General features: G+C 37.1%; 2 protein-coding genes and 1 long non-coding RNA gene across 7 annotated transcripts; 2 read left to right on the top strand and 1 right to left on the bottom strand.

The window, feature by feature from the left end:
* Positions 1 to 2,115: 2,115 nt before the first annotated feature.
* On the top strand, positions 2,116 to 4,225 carry LOC135619010 (probable indole-3-pyruvate monooxygenase YUCCA10). Its single transcript, XM_065120553.1, has 4 exons — positions 2,116 to 2,885; positions 3,322 to 3,555; positions 3,683 to 3,805; positions 3,896 to 4,225. The coding sequence occupies exons 1-4, from the start codon at positions 2,274 to 2,276 to the stop codon at positions 4,079 to 4,081; spliced, it is 1,155 nt and encodes a 384-aa protein (XP_064976625.1). The 5' UTR covers positions 2,116 to 2,273; the 3' UTR covers positions 4,082 to 4,225.
* Positions 4,226 to 4,885: 660 nt separating this feature from the next.
* Positions 4,886 to 10,467, top strand: LOC135619017 (RNA-binding protein BRN1-like). 5 transcript variants are annotated; one of them, XM_065120573.1, is made up of 9 exons: positions 4,886 to 5,209; positions 5,300 to 5,382; positions 6,808 to 6,841; positions 7,006 to 7,131; positions 7,239 to 7,321; positions 8,404 to 8,586; positions 9,343 to 9,679; positions 9,847 to 9,990; positions 10,065 to 10,467. In XM_065120573.1, exons 1-9 carry the CDS (start codon positions 5,014 to 5,016, stop codon positions 10,205 to 10,207), a joined length of 1,329 nt encoding a protein of 442 aa, XP_064976645.1. In that variant the 5' UTR covers positions 4,886 to 5,013; the 3' UTR covers positions 10,208 to 10,467. The 5 variants fall into 5 exon arrangements, with proteins under 5 accessions (XP_064976645.1, XP_064976636.1, XP_064976652.1 ...); XM_065120564.1 differs by having other exon boundaries at positions 4,890 to 5,209; positions 6,808 to 6,859; XM_065120580.1 differs by having other exon boundaries at positions 4,892 to 5,209; positions 6,808 to 6,859; positions 9,847 to 9,974; positions 10,065 to 10,206.
* A 2,518-nt stretch (positions 10,468 to 12,985) lies between these two features.
* On the bottom strand, positions 12,986 to 13,397 carry LOC135636810 (uncharacterized). The gene is made up of 2 exons (XR_010496062.1): positions 13,274 to 13,397; positions 12,986 to 13,197 (listed from the first exon to the last, which is right to left on the bottom strand). It is a non-coding gene; the product is annotated as an uncharacterized LOC135636810 (long non-coding RNA).
* Positions 13,398 to 16,771: the final 3,374 nt, after the last annotated feature.

The following is a 16,771-nucleotide window of genomic DNA, read 5'->3' as shown; positions in this document are numbered from 1 at the left end:
AAACCCTAAAACTGATTTGATCGTTGGAGAGGCATTTGTCGGGAGCATCCTTGACTTAATTTTGCAAGATTGATGCCTTGTGAACAGTGACGTAGCTGAGATCAACTTGAAACAAATCTCTATTAGATCCAAATTATCATCCCAACTTGGTCAACCAAAATATGCACTAATAAATTAGCGTTAGAACAATGTTGGTCTATTGTCGACTTACTATATCTATCAAATGATGGTGGTCCATTGCCAACTCTCTCTCCAAGTTTATCTTCTAGACTCGAAATTGCTCAGCCTTATTAACTAGGGAATCCTTCTCGATGGCTCTCACTACCAAGTCATCCCTCTCCTTCAACACTCGGGCTAGGGTGACTGATGAATTCGTGACTTGATTGATTAGTGTCATCATTAGATTGTATCAAAACAAAAGAGTTAATAAAGTGGAAGATATGATTGACTAACTGATTATGCCCCAAGGTCAAAACATACCATGACCTTGGGGCATAGTTGACCAGGTCATGAATTCAAGTCAAACTATCGAACGCATAGCCTATGAGTCAAATGTACACCTCAACAACGCATAATTAAAAGGTCAAATATATATTTCGACGATACACAACTTATGGATCGAAAGTGCACCTCAACAATGTTTAGCCGAAAGACCAAATGTGCATTTTAATAATGCCTTACAAGCCAAATGTGAACATTGACGATGCACAACTTATGGGTGAAATATGCATCTCAATTATGTACAGTCGAAATGCATAGCCTAAGAGCTGAATGTGCACCCTAACAACATATTATTGAAAGCTCAAATACATATTTTGATGATACATAATATGTATGCCAAATGTGCACATCGACAATGTATAGCATATAGGCTGAATATGCATGTCAACGAATATCCTATGGACTAACTTTGCATTTTAATGACACATGATCAAAAGATAGGAGAGTAAGCCATACCACCAGAGCTAATATCATAAGTCGAAGCATTTCTTATCTTAATAGCCTCATGATGTGATGATCTAAGAGTGGGGATGTGAGGCTAGTGATAGGTGAAGAGTGATATGTCAATTATGATGTCACTATGTAGCTGATGAACCGATCGCCAAAGGCTAGGGAGTCATATGTAGCCGATAGGTGAAGGTCAGATCATGAGACATGAACTCATCACGAGGTGATACGTGGCTGAATGACCAACCATCTAAACCCATGATTGGTGCAACCAACCTACGTGGGCACTAGGTTCGACGGATGTTATGACAAGTCTCTACTTGAAATATCGAACATTCCCCTCCTATCACCAATGATTCTAGATATAATCGTCTCTAGAATCACCTATAAAAGGGGCCCTAGGTATGCTATCACACACAGCTTTACTTTAATAACGATTGACTAGTCCAATCACATTGAACCCTAAAACTGAATTGATTATTAAAGAGGTATTTATCGGAAACACCTCTCACTTAGTTTTATAGGATCAACGCCTTGCGAACATTATCCTAAATTAAAATTAATTTAAAACGAATCTCAATTGGATCTAAATCATTATCTTAGTTTGAACAATCAAAATCTATACTAATTATTTCGAAATTATTACGTGAAAATTCTGCTGTGCTATTAATGAACACTTGCTGTTTTTTTTAAGACAGGATAAGTAAAAATCAGTGCCCTGAATGGTTACAGAAATGTCTCGAAATCATGATGTGATAATTCCGCTGTGCTATTAAGACACTTCCGTTTCTTTCGGAGACAGTGTCAGTATCATCAGTGCCCTGAATGGACACAGACTGAAAACTCCAGAAATCATTATGTGACTGCTATTAATTAACACTTGCATTTTCTTTTGGAGAAAGGATAAGTAACATCAGCGGTCTGCATGATTCAAGACTGAAAGCTCTCGGGATTCCATTGGTTTCTTGTCTTCTTGTTTCTTTCTGCGGTGCAACAGCAGATTGGACACGATCTTTGTCGCTTTCGTGCGTGGATCACTGCATGTATGTGTAATCTTACCATCCACTAATCAACCAGCGTACTCAATAAATGGGAAGGGAGAATAAAGATCACACAGTGAAACACTGCGTTAGATGCTTTGTCGGTACTGTATGTACGTGTTTGCTCTCCCACATGTTACAAAGCTCCAAGCTTTCTTTTACCTACCTGCTTTTATAGCTATCCAAGCTTATTACCCAACCTCTCCACTGCCGACAATTAGGACAGTATTCGTTCTCGATTCGAAGTGCAGCGGAAGAGAGAGAGAGAGAGAGAGAGAGAGAGAGATGAGAGAGGACGTGGTGGTGATAGTGGGAGCTGGGCAGTCCGGCCTGGCGACGGCGGCGTGCCTGATGGCGCTGTCGGTGCCGTGCCTCATCCTCGAGCGCGACGACTGCATCGCCTCACTCTGGCGCAAGCGATGCTACGACCGCGTCACCCTCCACCTGAAGAAGCAGTACTCGGAGCTGCCGCACGCGCCCCACCGGCCGGAGACGCCGACGTACATGCCGAAGTGGGACTTCATCCGGTACCTGGACGATTACGCGGCGGGGTTCCGCCTTCGGATCGATCTGCGGCGAGAGGTGGTGTCGGCGGAGTTCGACGAGGCGGAGGGGAGGTGGCGGGTCAAGGCGAGGCGCGGCGAGGACGGGGGCGTGCAGGAGTACGCGGCCAGGTACCTGGTGGTAGCGAGCGGGGAGAACGATGAGATAGTGGTGCCGGAGATCCCGGGGCTGGCGGAGTTCGGCGGCACGGTGGTGCACTCGAGCGTGTACCGGTCCGGATCGGAGTACGAAGGGAAGGCGGTGCTGGTTGTTGGGTGTGGGAATTCGGGCATGGAAGTGGCGCTCGATCTGGCCGAGCACGGGGCCCGCACTTCCATCGTGGTACGAAGCCGGGTATGTGTTTCGTAGGGACGACGTCTTAATTTCTTCTAAACATAAATTACTATTGATAGATAATTACAACTAAAAATATATTTATACTCTGCATGCAGCAGAAAATAATAGTTCAAATACATCCTATGTTGTCTCGTATCTCTTCAATTGTTTATAATAGTTTATTTATTTTATCATATATGGTCAGTCAATATTTACATATATATTATTAATTTTTTTAAAGGATAAAAGGTAAATACGAGATTTGATCTTAAAATCTATAATCATTGTAACTATTATTTTGGAATACTGTAAGTGCATCAACCAAGGATACAATTTACTTGAACTCCACGATTTCATTACAACAGGTATATACATCTCAATCCATGATTACAATAAAACATTTTAGAGTTGACATGGTGAGCTTTGCTTGATCTAAAACTGTTGTTTGCTGCAGCTTCACATTGTGTCGAAGGAGATATGGTCAGTGGCTATGCTTTTCATGAGATTCTTGCCATGTCGTCTGCTGGATTCTCTCATTCTGCTACTATGTCGCTTAAAGTTTGGCGATCTTTCCAAGCATGGCTTACACAAACCAAGGAAGGGACCAATGTATCTGAAGAAGTACAGCCGAATCTACCCTATTGTGGATGTTGGCACAGTGGAGAAGATCAAGTCTGGAGAAATCCAGGTGTGTGTTCTCTCTTTCTATGTCTTCTCAATTCATACGATACGAATACCACCCAGAACTACTTGACTACCACCAACACCACTCTCTCTCTCTCTCTCTCTCATGATGTAGCAACTATGGATCGCAGGTGTTACCTTCAATACAAAGTATCAAAGATAACTATGTGACGTTTTCTGATGGAAAGTTTCAGCATTTTGATGCCATAGTTCTTGCTACAGGCTACAGAAGCGCAGTGAAGAAATGGCTCAAGGTAATGATTGCACTTCCAGTGCTCCATTTTCCTCCATCTTTGACCACTCTGGAGCACTTAATAACAAGTGAACGATGGACATGGTTGCAGGGTGATGACTACCTCCTTGGTGAAGATGGAATGGCCAAACAAATGTTCCCAGGCCACTGGAAAGGCAAGAACAGACTCTACTGTGCTGGGCTTGCAAGAAGAGGGATTTATGGGTCTGCAGAAGATGCACAGAGTATAGCCAATGACATTGCTTGTGACTATCAATGTCAAAAGATAAGCAGCTGATGGCTCGAATTGGTTGCAGAATTACTTAGTGGTGTTTCACTGCATGTATAAGCAAAACCTTCTGTTGTCAGAGAAGCCAGCGAGTGGATCATGGGAATTAGGTTCTTTTATGTGCTTCTTAATCCAACTTGAATGGTTTCATGACATGCTTTCATCAAGTGTTACTCCATGGAACGTCTAAGTCGTTTAAGGTAACATGAGAAGATCCCACCTAAGAGCGAACGGATCCAACCAACTCTACTATCACGTGCTTATCCAATCCACATGTGGGATCAAATCAACAGCAACACGGCCAGCCTGGCAGCCGTGACATATCGACCCAGACATTTCCTGCAATTACGACGCTGCCATTCCGTCATGCCGCCTTCTCCGTCACCGTCTTCCTCCCCTTCCAGCGTCGACGCCGACCATAACGGGTTCAAAAGACCACCGTCGGCAGCCGTACGATCGACGGCGGACGGACGAAATCAAGCCCGTGACGCGCGCCTGAAGCGTCGCCGTTGAGCGAGACAACGGCGTGGGTCGGCTATACGGACCCGGGCACGAGACCGTCTCCGTAGCACCGCTGTCATGACGCCACGTGGCCAGGTTGGAGGATTTGGGTTCAGAGCCATGTAATCCCAAATATATTAAGCCTACAACATTGAATTTTCATTAAATAGATAATATATATCAAAAGAATAAACTACTTCTATTAACTGCATATATTTCTTCTTCTGGTGGTAATATTTTCTTAATAAGGAAAAGAGAAATAAATGTACCTCCGGCCTCATTAAAATAATGATTGGCAACCATTAATGCGCCACCACCGCCACCACCTAAAACGGGGAGAAGAAGAACAGAGAGAGAGAGAGAGAGAGAGAGAGCGAGAGAGAGTCGTCAATAACACATGAGAAGATAGGAAGAAGAAAGATAGATCTAAGGGAGCAGGAATGGCTGAAGGAGAGAGGAAAGGAGGCGAAGGAGGAGGAGGGGGTACAGTGGAGAGGGGAGAGGAGAGGGTGAAGCTGTTCGTGGGGCAGGTGCCGAAGCACATGACGGAGGATGAGCTCCTGGCCTTGTTCAAGGAGGTGGCACTCGTGGCCGAGGTCAGCGTCATCAAGGACAAAGTCACCAAGGCCTCCCGAGGTCCTCCTCCTCAGATCTCTTCTTTCCTCTTCTCGTCATCCTTCACCTTTGATCTCTTATGTTTTTGGATTTGCTTGGTCAATTCCGTAGGTTGCTGTTTCCTGATCTGCCCCTCGCGCCAGGAGGCCGACAAGGCGGTCGCCGCTTCCCATAACAAACGAACACTTCCCGGTGTATGGCATTCCCCAACTGATCTCTTTCTCCATTTTGTTTCTGTCCTTAGTTCATGATACATGTGTCGTGAATCTGCATTTCTTTTCTGTAGCTGTTGGAGGGGTTGCTGATTGTAGAATTTTACCACCCTGTTGCGGTTGTGTGTATTCTGAGTAATTCTTTTCGAGATATCATGCCGATACCATGTCGTGGTAGTTCAATTTGTGTCATAGTCTGCCGTTTATTGGAGATCGCTCAGAGGCGTAGGGTTTTTGACATGGGATTACTTGTTACATTGCTGGAATTGAATCAACGGGAAGGTTTCAATTATACCACCACTGAGGAATGGATGAATTCTGGATTCAGGATTCATATGCGTAGCTTGATGACTTGATGACACTCGAAAGAATACCTTTTTCAAAGTATTGTTTAAGTCCATAGTTGAATTTATGGTCATTCGCCTGAATAACAAATATTTTACTTGAATCTGATGGAGCCCTTTTCTTCGACTGTCCAGATAAATTTGGATTGATTGTTCGTTCCAAAGTACACATTGCTAGCCAAACTACCCTAATTTTCTGTTTTGATTGTGCACCTTTTTTAGGACAGTGGTTTTTTTGGTAATTAGCTACTGGAGTATCTGCTTGCAAGGGTAAAAGTAAATAAATTGGCTATTCCTAGACCCTGGTTTGGAGGAAGCTTTGTGCACTGAGCCATACACAGGAATGGTGCATCTTATTATTTTTAAAAAAATATATAATATTATTGATTAACTAACAAAGTATATTAGGTTCCCCAAAGTAACATCTCCCTGCATTCTGGAAAATATTGCTATATTATCCAATTGCAAATATATGCTATTGCCAAGTTTACTCTTTGAATCAATTATATTTCTTAAATTCTTAATGGGTGTTTCACAGGTTCCTGATTTTGCAAACTGATGTTATGAAATGATATAGACAATATGCTGCTATTCTGGCGTCCTTGGTGCTTAACTGTAGGCTGGTGTATGTAGCCTATGAATTTACATTGGTACCACAATTGAAGTTGGATCACCAGGCTTCTGCTGCCATGAAATGGCCAGAAGTAATGTATGTGTGAATTAGCTGCTTTATATTTATTGACATAATTTACAATTCTGATATGTCAAGATGCTGAAGTCTTCTAATCAAAGGTTGATGATATAGAACCTGTCATTTGCCATTGCATAGATCTACATTTGTACTGCATTCTTTTTCTTTATCTCATACAAAATACAATATGTTTGTTGTCATGAGTACTCTTTTATAAATTGCATGATAAAATTTTAATGATCTGCAATTCCTATCTACTCCTCAGTATTTCTTGATGTCTTCTAAATTCTTCCACTCTATAAAATTTGGGGTTAGATTTTTATTATAGGTTTTGGTCAAACCTGACTGAAATTGCTTTCTTTTGCATTACAGGCTTCTAGTCCATTACAAGTAAAGTATGCTGATGGTGAGCTTGAGAGGCTAGGTGACAATACAAATATTTACTTCTTTTTTCATTTATTCGTTTTTCTTGTTTGTAACTTCTTATGTTAAACTGAAATTTTAATTTAAATTGTGTAGTAGAAGTTATTTTACAACTGATCGTTTGATGTATTTGCAATTCTCATCTAGAAAACAAGCTTTTCATTGGAATGCTTCCGAAGAACATATCTGATGCTGAAGTTGCAGAACTCTTTTCAAAATATGGTACTATTAGGGACTTACAGATCTTGAGAAGTTCTCAGCAAACAAGTAAAGGTATAAGTTGTCCTTGACATACTGAAATCCATGTTATATATTTCCTTCTTGTTTTTATATAAAGCAAATTTGATCTTTAAGTATTAACATTTTTCCCCATAAAATAGCTGGCTGTGCATTCTTGAAATATGAAATGAAAGAACAAGCTTTGGCAGCCCTTGAAGCCTTAAATGGGAAACATAGGATGGAGGTTTGTGTTTGCTGAACTTCAAATTTCCTGAAACATCTCTTTCTTTACTACCAGTACATTTTATTGCACTTACATTCAAAAGATTAGTCACACCAAGAAAGACCGAGTTATCAATTGTGGTTGCGGTGAGATTAAATGTATGATTAAGTGAGCTAAGATTAGGACAATTATTTGACTTGGTTTGAATATGCCCAAAAGATGATGATCAGAACTAGGCTGAAAAACAAATGTAAGGAGCGCTATGGTGGGAACACCATGGGTTGCATGTATTGTGGTTAATACCATAGGGTGACTATATCATGAATTTTCTTTTCTCTGTGTGAATTATGATAATCAATGAACATGTTATTTGTAGTTTTGTGTATTATTCTGATATAAAAGTTTATATAATGATATTCATGGTACTTACCTGATATTATGTTTTTTCACTTGTTTTCATTGTTATGGTATCCTTTGTCTTTATCATGTACTCCGTAACTTTTGTAATTGCAATTTTGGTCCAAGCAACTTAATTAGCCTTTCCGTTATACTTGGGAGTTGGGATTTCCTGTGTTACTGATGGAAGCTTTCAAGTCAGTCTTGACATTTTACTGGGAGAAATTTGGTTCCTATCTTAACATGTTTGATTAGAAAGATGGAAGCTCCTGGTATAACCCATTTCTAATTGCAGTAGAGAACTTTAGCATTACAGTAAGTGAAAATTTTGGGTTGTTAAAGGATGCTAGATTTACCAGCTGGCCCTGTAGCCAGAGGACATGCTTTTACTGTCATGGAGAGTAAGATAAGTAGAGCAGTCTTAGGTTAGCAATATTTTATTGAGAAGGATCCTTTTCTAATCTGGTCAAAGGTTAGAGTTATTTTTCAATTGGAGAGTGCACTAAAATTAGAGCATTGGAGGCAATTTGTTGAACATAATGTCTATGTTATTGATACCTATGTTGTTTTGGGTTTTATGCCTGTGATGTTAATACATATGTTGCTTTGAGTTTTGTGCCTTAGTATTGCAGATCACCCGTGTTGTTGGAATTTAGGTTAGTACTTTTTTTCTTCTGCTTGCCTATCTTAGTTTGATCACCATGCAGGGTTCAAGTGTGCCTCTGGTTGTTAAGTGGGCTGACACTGAAAAGCAAAGACAAGCTCGAAGGGCACAAAAAGCTCAATTTCAGGCCAACAGTGTTCCTCATCCCAGTTCAATGCAGCAGGCATCAATATTTGGAGCATTACCATTGGGCTATATGCCTCCATATAATGGATATGGGTATCAGGTCAGGTCCTATTTTTTGATGCTTGGTAATGATCCTCTGTATAAAGGATATGGCTATCAGTTCAGGGTCCTATTTTTTGATTCTTGGTTGTAACTAATCCTCCAACTGATAGAGCATGTGAAGCTTCAAGTTTGTCTTATTTAATCTTCTCTTATATTTATGGATTCTGAATTGCAAAATCTTGAATTAAGTAAAATTCAGGAATTTATTTTTTTTACAAGGGAACCTGTTCACATGCTGCAACAAACGATCAAACTCGTATTATATTAGATCATCAACGTTCCTGATTTTAAATAGTTATTGATTTGCATATGGAGCTAACTGTGTAACATATCACTAAAGTTTTTTAGTTGCATATGAATCATAAAACTCTAATCCATAAACCATGTTAGAGAACTCCGAAGCATCCTTTTTTTCTTCAAGGTGAGCAGGATCCTAGAGTAGTATAGAAAGCACAATAATGGAATCAACAATAGAATCCTTTTTTTCATGCCATATAGTACAATGCATCTGGAGAAAGATTATGCCTTTTTATCTTTACTTTGCGGTTGTTGGATCTGGAGGTCTGTGCATCTGAAATGTACTCCAGTTCTATTGTTTATGAATTTTAAAAAATTATAAATATTTGATATGGCGTCTTCTAGTTCTGATTCTCTTTTTTAAAACACTTATATTTCCATTTGATATTGCAAGATCAACATTATTTGTTGTTACTACATGATGGGCTGGAACATCTTTTTCTTGATTTTTGTGCAGCCACCTGGAACTTATGGACTCATGCAGTACCCTTTAGCTTCAATGCAAAATCAAGCTTCATATCATAATATGATTCTACCTGCTAATCAAGGGAATACACTACATGGGATCAGTTCTGATGTTTCCACAGGCATAACACCTAAAAGTTTGAATACAACAGAATCTGGTGGCTATGTAGGTTCTCCATATCCCACAGTGTCTGGTCTTCAATATCCATTGCCATATCCACCAAGTATTGGCCATTTGGGGAATTCCCACGGCTTAGGCCAACCCGTAAATATGACTAACCCCACAACATCTTCAAGCCGTAGCATGACTTCTGGGGGTTGGATAGAAGGTTAATCAGCTTCTTAATCTTTACTTCCTTTTCTAATTTATTTCCTTTGTGGTTCTAAATTTTATGCCTGATTGTGTCTGTGTGCATGTGTTATGTTGTAGTCCTGATAGCAGTAATCTTGATTTTCTTCCAGTGATCAGTTGCTTATTTCCTTGTTACTGATATAGGCCCTCCTGGAGCTAACTTATTTATATATCATATACCTCAAGAATATGGTGATCAGGAGCTTGCAAATGCCTTCCAAGGATTTGGCAGGGTCTTAAGTGCTAATGTTTTTGTAGACAAAGCAACTGGTGTTAGTAAATGTTTTGGTAAATCTGTTATCCACTCTATACATCTTGAACCAAATTTATCATACATTGTAATTGGCCCCTTTTCTTTGCAGGTTTTGTAAGTTATGACTCACCTGCACCTGCCCAGGCTGCCATCAATGTGATGAATGGTTTCCAATTAGGTGGTAAGAAGTTGAAGGTACAACTTAAGAAAGAAAACAAAGTAAACCTTATTAATGGTGAAATTCGTCTATGAGGAGGTAGCATTACCTACTTTATATGGTCCCTGGCAAATACAGAAGCTGTCCCCTTTATTCTCTGCAATACAGATACAAGATGAATAGAAGATAATTGATTCTTCTAATTTGTTCATTCTATCATGTCTTGAAAGTGGAAGCTGGCAACTCCTTTACCAGATTCATTCTTGAAATGTTTCAAATGGTGTATTTTACTTTAATTCTTTTTGTAATTTATGTACCATGGGAGTTTCATTAGACTATTAATTATTTAGTTTAATCCATTGTTTCTATTAGAAATGAACAGTAGCAAAGTGGTGACTAGTGGTCAAATTGATTCATTATTCAGTAATCCTTACTGTAATTTGTATGTTTACTTTTCTTCATGGTTTTCTATGATGGGGACATTCCATACAAGTATTTCAATATCTTGCATGATTCCTTGTGTGGTCTGTCCATTCCTCTTTGTTCTTATTTTCATACATTAATAGTTGAGATTTTTGTTACGTATATGTTTCTTTTGTTTCTCCTCTCTCAGAAATATGTTGAAGAATCTTTAACGGCCATGAGGTTTCACCTAAAACAAACATCTTTATCTGTGAATTTCTAAGGTCTGACAGTGTATGACAGGCTTCATCCACGAAATTGTGTATTTTGAGGTCCATCTTAGTATGCAAAATACTTTGAAATTTCAAAATGCTTATGAGATTCCATTCCTTTCATTTTTCCCTAATCTTCCTTAGATCATGCCTTTATAGCTGCAGCATCACCATCTTAGGAATTCATGAGTGCTGTGTAATTTTGGAGTGAAAATTTTCACGGTTTTGATATATGCATCTGTGATCTTTTTTCTTCTCTGCAGAAAGCTTTAATCTGACCTCTCTTTTGGTGGTTATTCAGCATGAATTAAGTTCTGTAATTAAGGGAGATCTTCCTATTATCTCCTGATCATTAGTATCCTCAGAATATGTTAAGATTTTCCAGGTAATCTTCATATATTTGGTACTTTATAATCAGCTTGTATTTAGTTCTGCCATTATATCTTTTCCTATTGTTTGTATCTATTTCCTATATTTACAGTTACCCTCAATCCACCATTATCTTTTTGCCTGTTGTTTGTATGTATCTCTTACGCTTACCATTGCTTTCACATAAAATCAATGATATTAGCAGCAAATTGGCCAAACAATATTAAGTTTATCCTAAAACTCATAGAAACTAGTGTTGTAGCATTTATTTTTTAATTATTAACACTACCTGCTTGTGGGTAACCCAACTAGCCATATAAATGCATATCATGATTGTGCATGTCTTTAACTATTCTCATAGATCAGCTTATCTTCTTTTCTGTAACTTTGACTTGAACACTGCTGTAGAACAAAGCCTGCCATTTTGCCTTCTGAATGCTTTTCTATGTATAGAGATTTCGGAGGATTTATACTACATGGTCGCATGAGCGTACATTGCAACTGGCAAGGTAGATATTTCTACTTGTCTCTCTCCTTAACTAGAAAGTGGCTTGAACTGTACAAGTTTAAGAGCTGATCATAAAATCTGCCTGATGAATCCATATACCTGAACCATGTTGTTGGTTGAAGGCTTTGATGATCTTGAGAATGCTATAAAATCTGGTTATGAAAAGTTAATCATACTCCAGCCAAATCTGGCTACTCAACTGTCTCTGTATTCCACATTGTTGAACCTTGAAAACCTCGTCTTCCGAATCTTATGATTTTGTACATGAGCATCATGGAGTGTGCCATCGTCTACTTTTTTCGATATGCATACAAGAAGTGTTCAAGATACAATTGTGATTGCAGGTTTCTTGATGGTGTATGATTTTTTGGAATATTTATTGTAGGAGGATGTGGGATCACACGAATTTGATTTCATGCCTACTTTTTTGGAATTTTGATGATCTTGAGAATGCTATAAAATCTGGTTATGAAAAGTTCAATCATACTTCTGCCAAATCTGGCTACTCAACTGTCCATGCATTCCACATTGTCGAACCTTGAAAACCTCGTCTTTCAAATCTTATGATTTTGTACATGAGCATCATGGAGTGTGCAGTCTGTCTACTACTTTTTTTCGATATGAGAAGTGTTCAAGATACAATTGTGATTGCAGGTTTCTTGACGCTGTATGATTTTTTGGAATATTTATTGTAGGAGGATGTGGGATCACACGAATTTGATTTCATGTCTACTTTTTTTGGAATTTGATTTCATAAGCTCAATGCTTCAAAATATTTGTTCTTCACGTGTGCATGATTGAAGCATCTGCATATTTACATGCATGAATGTGGGATATACATACACTTGATTATTATGAGAAGAAATATAGATTTATTTAGGGAAATGAACTTACAGATCCTCCCCCAATATGCATCTGAAAAATATTCAAGATATAATTGTGATTGTAGGTTTCTTTAGGTTGTATGAATTTTTGGAATATTAAATGTAGGAGGATATGGGATCACATGATGTACATATTAAGTTAATCATGAACTATATACTTGGTTGACATAGTAAAGATTCTTGTTTAGGATTAGAAACAGTGTCTGCTCGACATATTTCTTGAGAATGTTGTATTTGCTTCTTATATTTTTGTATATTTGAATTTTCAATATAATGATATGAACTACAATTATTTTTAGTTTTTGGGTGTAGATCTGCAAGTACCACATCTTACTTTCATGTTAAATGGTTATAAAGACATTAATTTGAAAGAATGAATAGATTTTGTATTTCATTTTATTATTTACACCAACTATTGTAAGGAAAAGGGAAAAAAAAAGAGAGAATGAATAGTTGACAATATTCCAAGAAGATTAATTACAAGAAATTACATTTCATGAATTGTTGCTCAAAATAAAAGGATAATAAAACAAAAAACTTATTTGAGGGAGGATAGGAGGATCTGAATCCTATTACTCATGTGCACTCGTTTCTTGTTCTTCCGACTTAACTCTTTCGATGCTTGGCTCAACTATTCCGTGAGCTTTCTGCTGTAAAAATGAAAACAAAAAAGAATTAGTAATAAATCAATAGTATTAGACGCAATGAAGTAGGAATAATGTTTACTTCAATAAAACTTTCTCAAGATCTTGAATAATCTTGGATGGGATCAAACTCTGAGCCTCATAATCCTATGGCCAAATGACTCCGAAATGGGCATCATCATAAATAGCCAAGACCTACTATTATGACCAGAGATGAGATGAGAAAAATGGAGGGCATGATTGACCAATTTATAGCGTCGTTGATTCATTGCATGTCAAGTGAGAGAATCCAATGTGATACACGTCATTAATTGAAGATGCTTCCCCTTACGTTTCTCTCTTCTCATGTTCATGAACTACACAAAGTATTCATTAACTAATAAAACTCATCTATAAATATGGGAACTACTTATAGTGAGATTTTTTTAGTATTTCGGTATCTAAATTTAAAAACTTTACATTAAAACCTATATATTTAGGAAAGTAAAACATATAATTATATTTATCCTAACGTCGTCGGTTTTATTGATGAAAGTACGAAAATCATGACTAAAAATAAAAATTTTAATATCTCAGTTACGTTTTCGGTAGTGGCAAATGGTAATATCATTCAAAGCCACGGATGACTATTGTGGATAAGGAAAGTGAGCGATAATGGTAAATAAGACAAAGGGAGAGGAGAAATAGGATGACACATATGCCGATGCTCTACATATACGTTAGCATTGCTTAACAACTGCGTTGACACTAACACAAATGTAAAGCGGTGAAAAGGACACTCGACATCGACATCGATGTAGATGTAGATGTAGATGCATAGCGATGTCGCTCTATATCTACGTCAGTATCGACAACGATGTGGGAAAATATGGCACTACTCTGCATCTGCATCAATACTATTCAACAACTACATCGATGCCTCTCTGCATCTGCATCGGTGCCGATACGGATGTCAAGTAGCGTCAATGCTTATTGGTATCTGCGTCATCTTCTTCCTCCTCTCCTTTTGTCTCACCCCTCGTCATCGTTCTTCCTTATTCATAATAGCCACTTGCGGCCAACAACGATGTCGCCTTCCCTACTACTGAAAACATAACCGAAACATTAAAATTATTTTTTTCCCATCATTTTCATGCTTTCGTCGATAAAACCAATGACACTATGATAAATGAAGCTAGATGTTTCGCTTTCATAACTATAACTATACAAATTTTATTATAAATTTTTTAAGTTTAAAAATCAAAATTCTAAAGAGATCTAAATATAAGGAAAATATACAATTAGTAATTGGCATGAGATGCAAATACGTAAACAAATAAATACGTCTAGTTTGATAATGGTAGAAGAAAATGAAGTTAGAATTTTTTCTTCTACCATTATCTAACTTCTACCATTTAGTTCAATAAATTATTTTTTTTATATTTTAATATGATAGAATTTCATTGAGTAGAGTTAGACCATTAAACATTAAAACCTTTTGCATAATCTATTTTTCTAACATTTCTATAAATAAAATTTTATGATAATTTGTTGCTATGATTAGTTAATTATAATAATATTATTATTATAACTGAGCAAGTCCCTAATATGGTCACATTGCTGAATAAATACATTATGCTCAAATATTGGAGTAGTCATGCATTTTATAGGGGAATGAAAAAAGGCTTTCTTAGTGCAAAAATGTGTCCCAATATTTTCTTGGTCTTATTTGATTTTGTTTCTCGTGATAAAAATTTCCCATTATAATGGATCATTCCAATATATTTATACAACAAATTAACAATCAAATACCGTAGAAAAATAAGCAACATATTCAAAGAGAAAATTATCATCATCTGTTTGCGCGATGTTTGTATGTCGACATTAGAATATTTTGAAGAATTATATATGTGTGGTATATTTGGACTTCGAATTCGTTAGGAACTCCTTAAAAATATTGATTGCGATACGTAAAATTTCATGTGTTACATTCTTAATTCATTCAAAAATATATAATGAGCATTTATTCTTGACTTTTGATTGAAAACTCAAGCATCACAACGATTATGAAGATTCATCATGAGCTAACAATCAATTTGAAGGATTTGATTGCTATTAGCATTTCAAGTTTTGTGGTTAATCTTCTTCCTATCTATGTTCAATAATTACAAATGTAAAAAAAATTCATTACAATTATTTAATAATAGAAGGTATGTTCATATTAGTGGTATTAGATTGATGTTTTACACAAGATTGTTCTTGTTGATAATGGAGGGTGTGAATCATAATACCCTAAAAATACAGGGTATGAAATAAATCTTGTCCATATCTTTTATATAGATGTTTAAATGTCAAGCCCTATGTCTTAATTTGAGGCATTTTTTTAGGATGCAATCCGATGATTATGCATTGCTTGCATGTTTGATCGTCATGAACTTGTGTTCATACGTTATCATCGAAATCTCTATTTTTGAACATTTTTTACATGATTTGAGGGTGAAAAAACACAATAAATTTCTTCCTGTATTTTTTTTTAATGATGACTTTATATATGTATTCTTGGGGCAGCAATAATATTGGAGTATTTCGATCAAAGATCCCATACAATATTGATGTAAAGTATATTAATAGAGCATAATTTGATTGTCTGAGCTAAAGGTTGATTTAAAGTCAACTCTTGAGTCACTCTTATAGTGAACTTTTAAGTGTCATCCAAAGTTATGTCGATAGTACTCCTAACAATATCGTTTCGAAGCTTAAGTCAATCGATTAATCGAACTCAATATGTTCAATGTGTCAAGACGTAACTATGCACCCCTTGTATAATAAGTGCTTGGGACCATTATGCTCAATTATTATATAGTTCGTGTAGCAATAGGGGGTATGAGTTCGATCTTAATTGATATCAGCTTATGTCAAAGTATAACCATTCTCCACATGACATTTATTGGACACAACCAACTAAGGTGGCAATAAGTGATCAACCAGATGGCTTGATTGTGTCGGCCATGTGGCGCTCACTTGTCAAGTTTATGGAGCTAGCATGTCCATCACATGGAACACATTGGTTGGATATATGGGGTTGACATATTTTTTACGTAGAATTGATATATCAATTACGTAGAACTAGCACATCGACCATATGGGGTCAGCTTATCGATCAAGTAAAGCCAAGGTGTTCAAATGGAGTTGATATGTTGAGCATGTGGCACTAATATATTAGTCATATCATTTTTCACTATAACAAAAGATATAATTATAATTGCTAGTTTCTTACTATTGTATAAGATAGAAGTGTGTGGGGATCTAATGAATTATCCAAGTTTGATTTGTGTGAGAAATATTCAAGTTCTTATAATCTTGATATAAGATATTTGTTTCGAGTTTTCAGGCTTATTCGATGCTAGATATCATTCTCATGAATGTTTTTTTGGGTGATAGCAATCCACATTATTTATGGTTTCTGTTCTATGGGAAGAAATTAAGGTAATGAACTTAAAGATCCTCCCCCAATTCCATATGGAAAATGTTCATGAACTATAAAGTAGATTAATCCCTTCTTTTGGATCAATTGTGATTCCTAATGCTCAGCTTAGCACAA

The sequence above is a fragment of the Musa acuminata genome, chromosome BXJ1-3 (genome assembly GCF_036884655.1).
Source record: "Musa acuminata AAA Group cultivar baxijiao chromosome BXJ1-3, Cavendish_Baxijiao_AAA, whole genome shotgun sequence".
Taxonomy (NCBI): Eukaryota; Viridiplantae; Streptophyta; class Magnoliopsida; order Zingiberales; family Musaceae; genus Musa; species Musa acuminata.
Note: the sequence above shows the minus strand (reverse complement) of the source record. Positions and strands in the feature narration are given on the sequence as shown.

Coding starts and splice junctions, on each gene's coding strand:
- LOC135619017 (XM_065120564.1), top strand. CDS start 5,014: ATGGCTGAAGGAGAGAGGAAAGGAGGCGAAGGAGGAGGAGGGGGTACA. Junction 5,383..6,807: donor ACAAACGAACACTTCCCGGT/GTATGGCATTCC, acceptor TTTGCATTACAG/GCTTCTAGTCCATTACAAGT. Junction 6,860..7,005: donor TGGTGAGCTTGAGAGGCTAG/GTGACAATACAA, acceptor ATTCTCATCTAG/AAAACAAGCTTTTCATTGGA.
- LOC135619010 (XM_065120553.1), top strand. CDS start 2,274: ATGAGAGAGGACGTGGTGGTGATAGTGGGAGCTGGGCAGTCCGGCCTG. Junction 2,886..3,321: donor CCATCGTGGTACGAAGCCGG/GTATGTGTTTCG, acceptor TGTTTGCTGCAG/CTTCACATTGTGTCGAAGGA. Junction 3,556..3,682: donor TCAAGTCTGGAGAAATCCAG/GTGTGTGTTCTC, acceptor TATGGATCGCAG/GTGTTACCTTCAATACAAAG.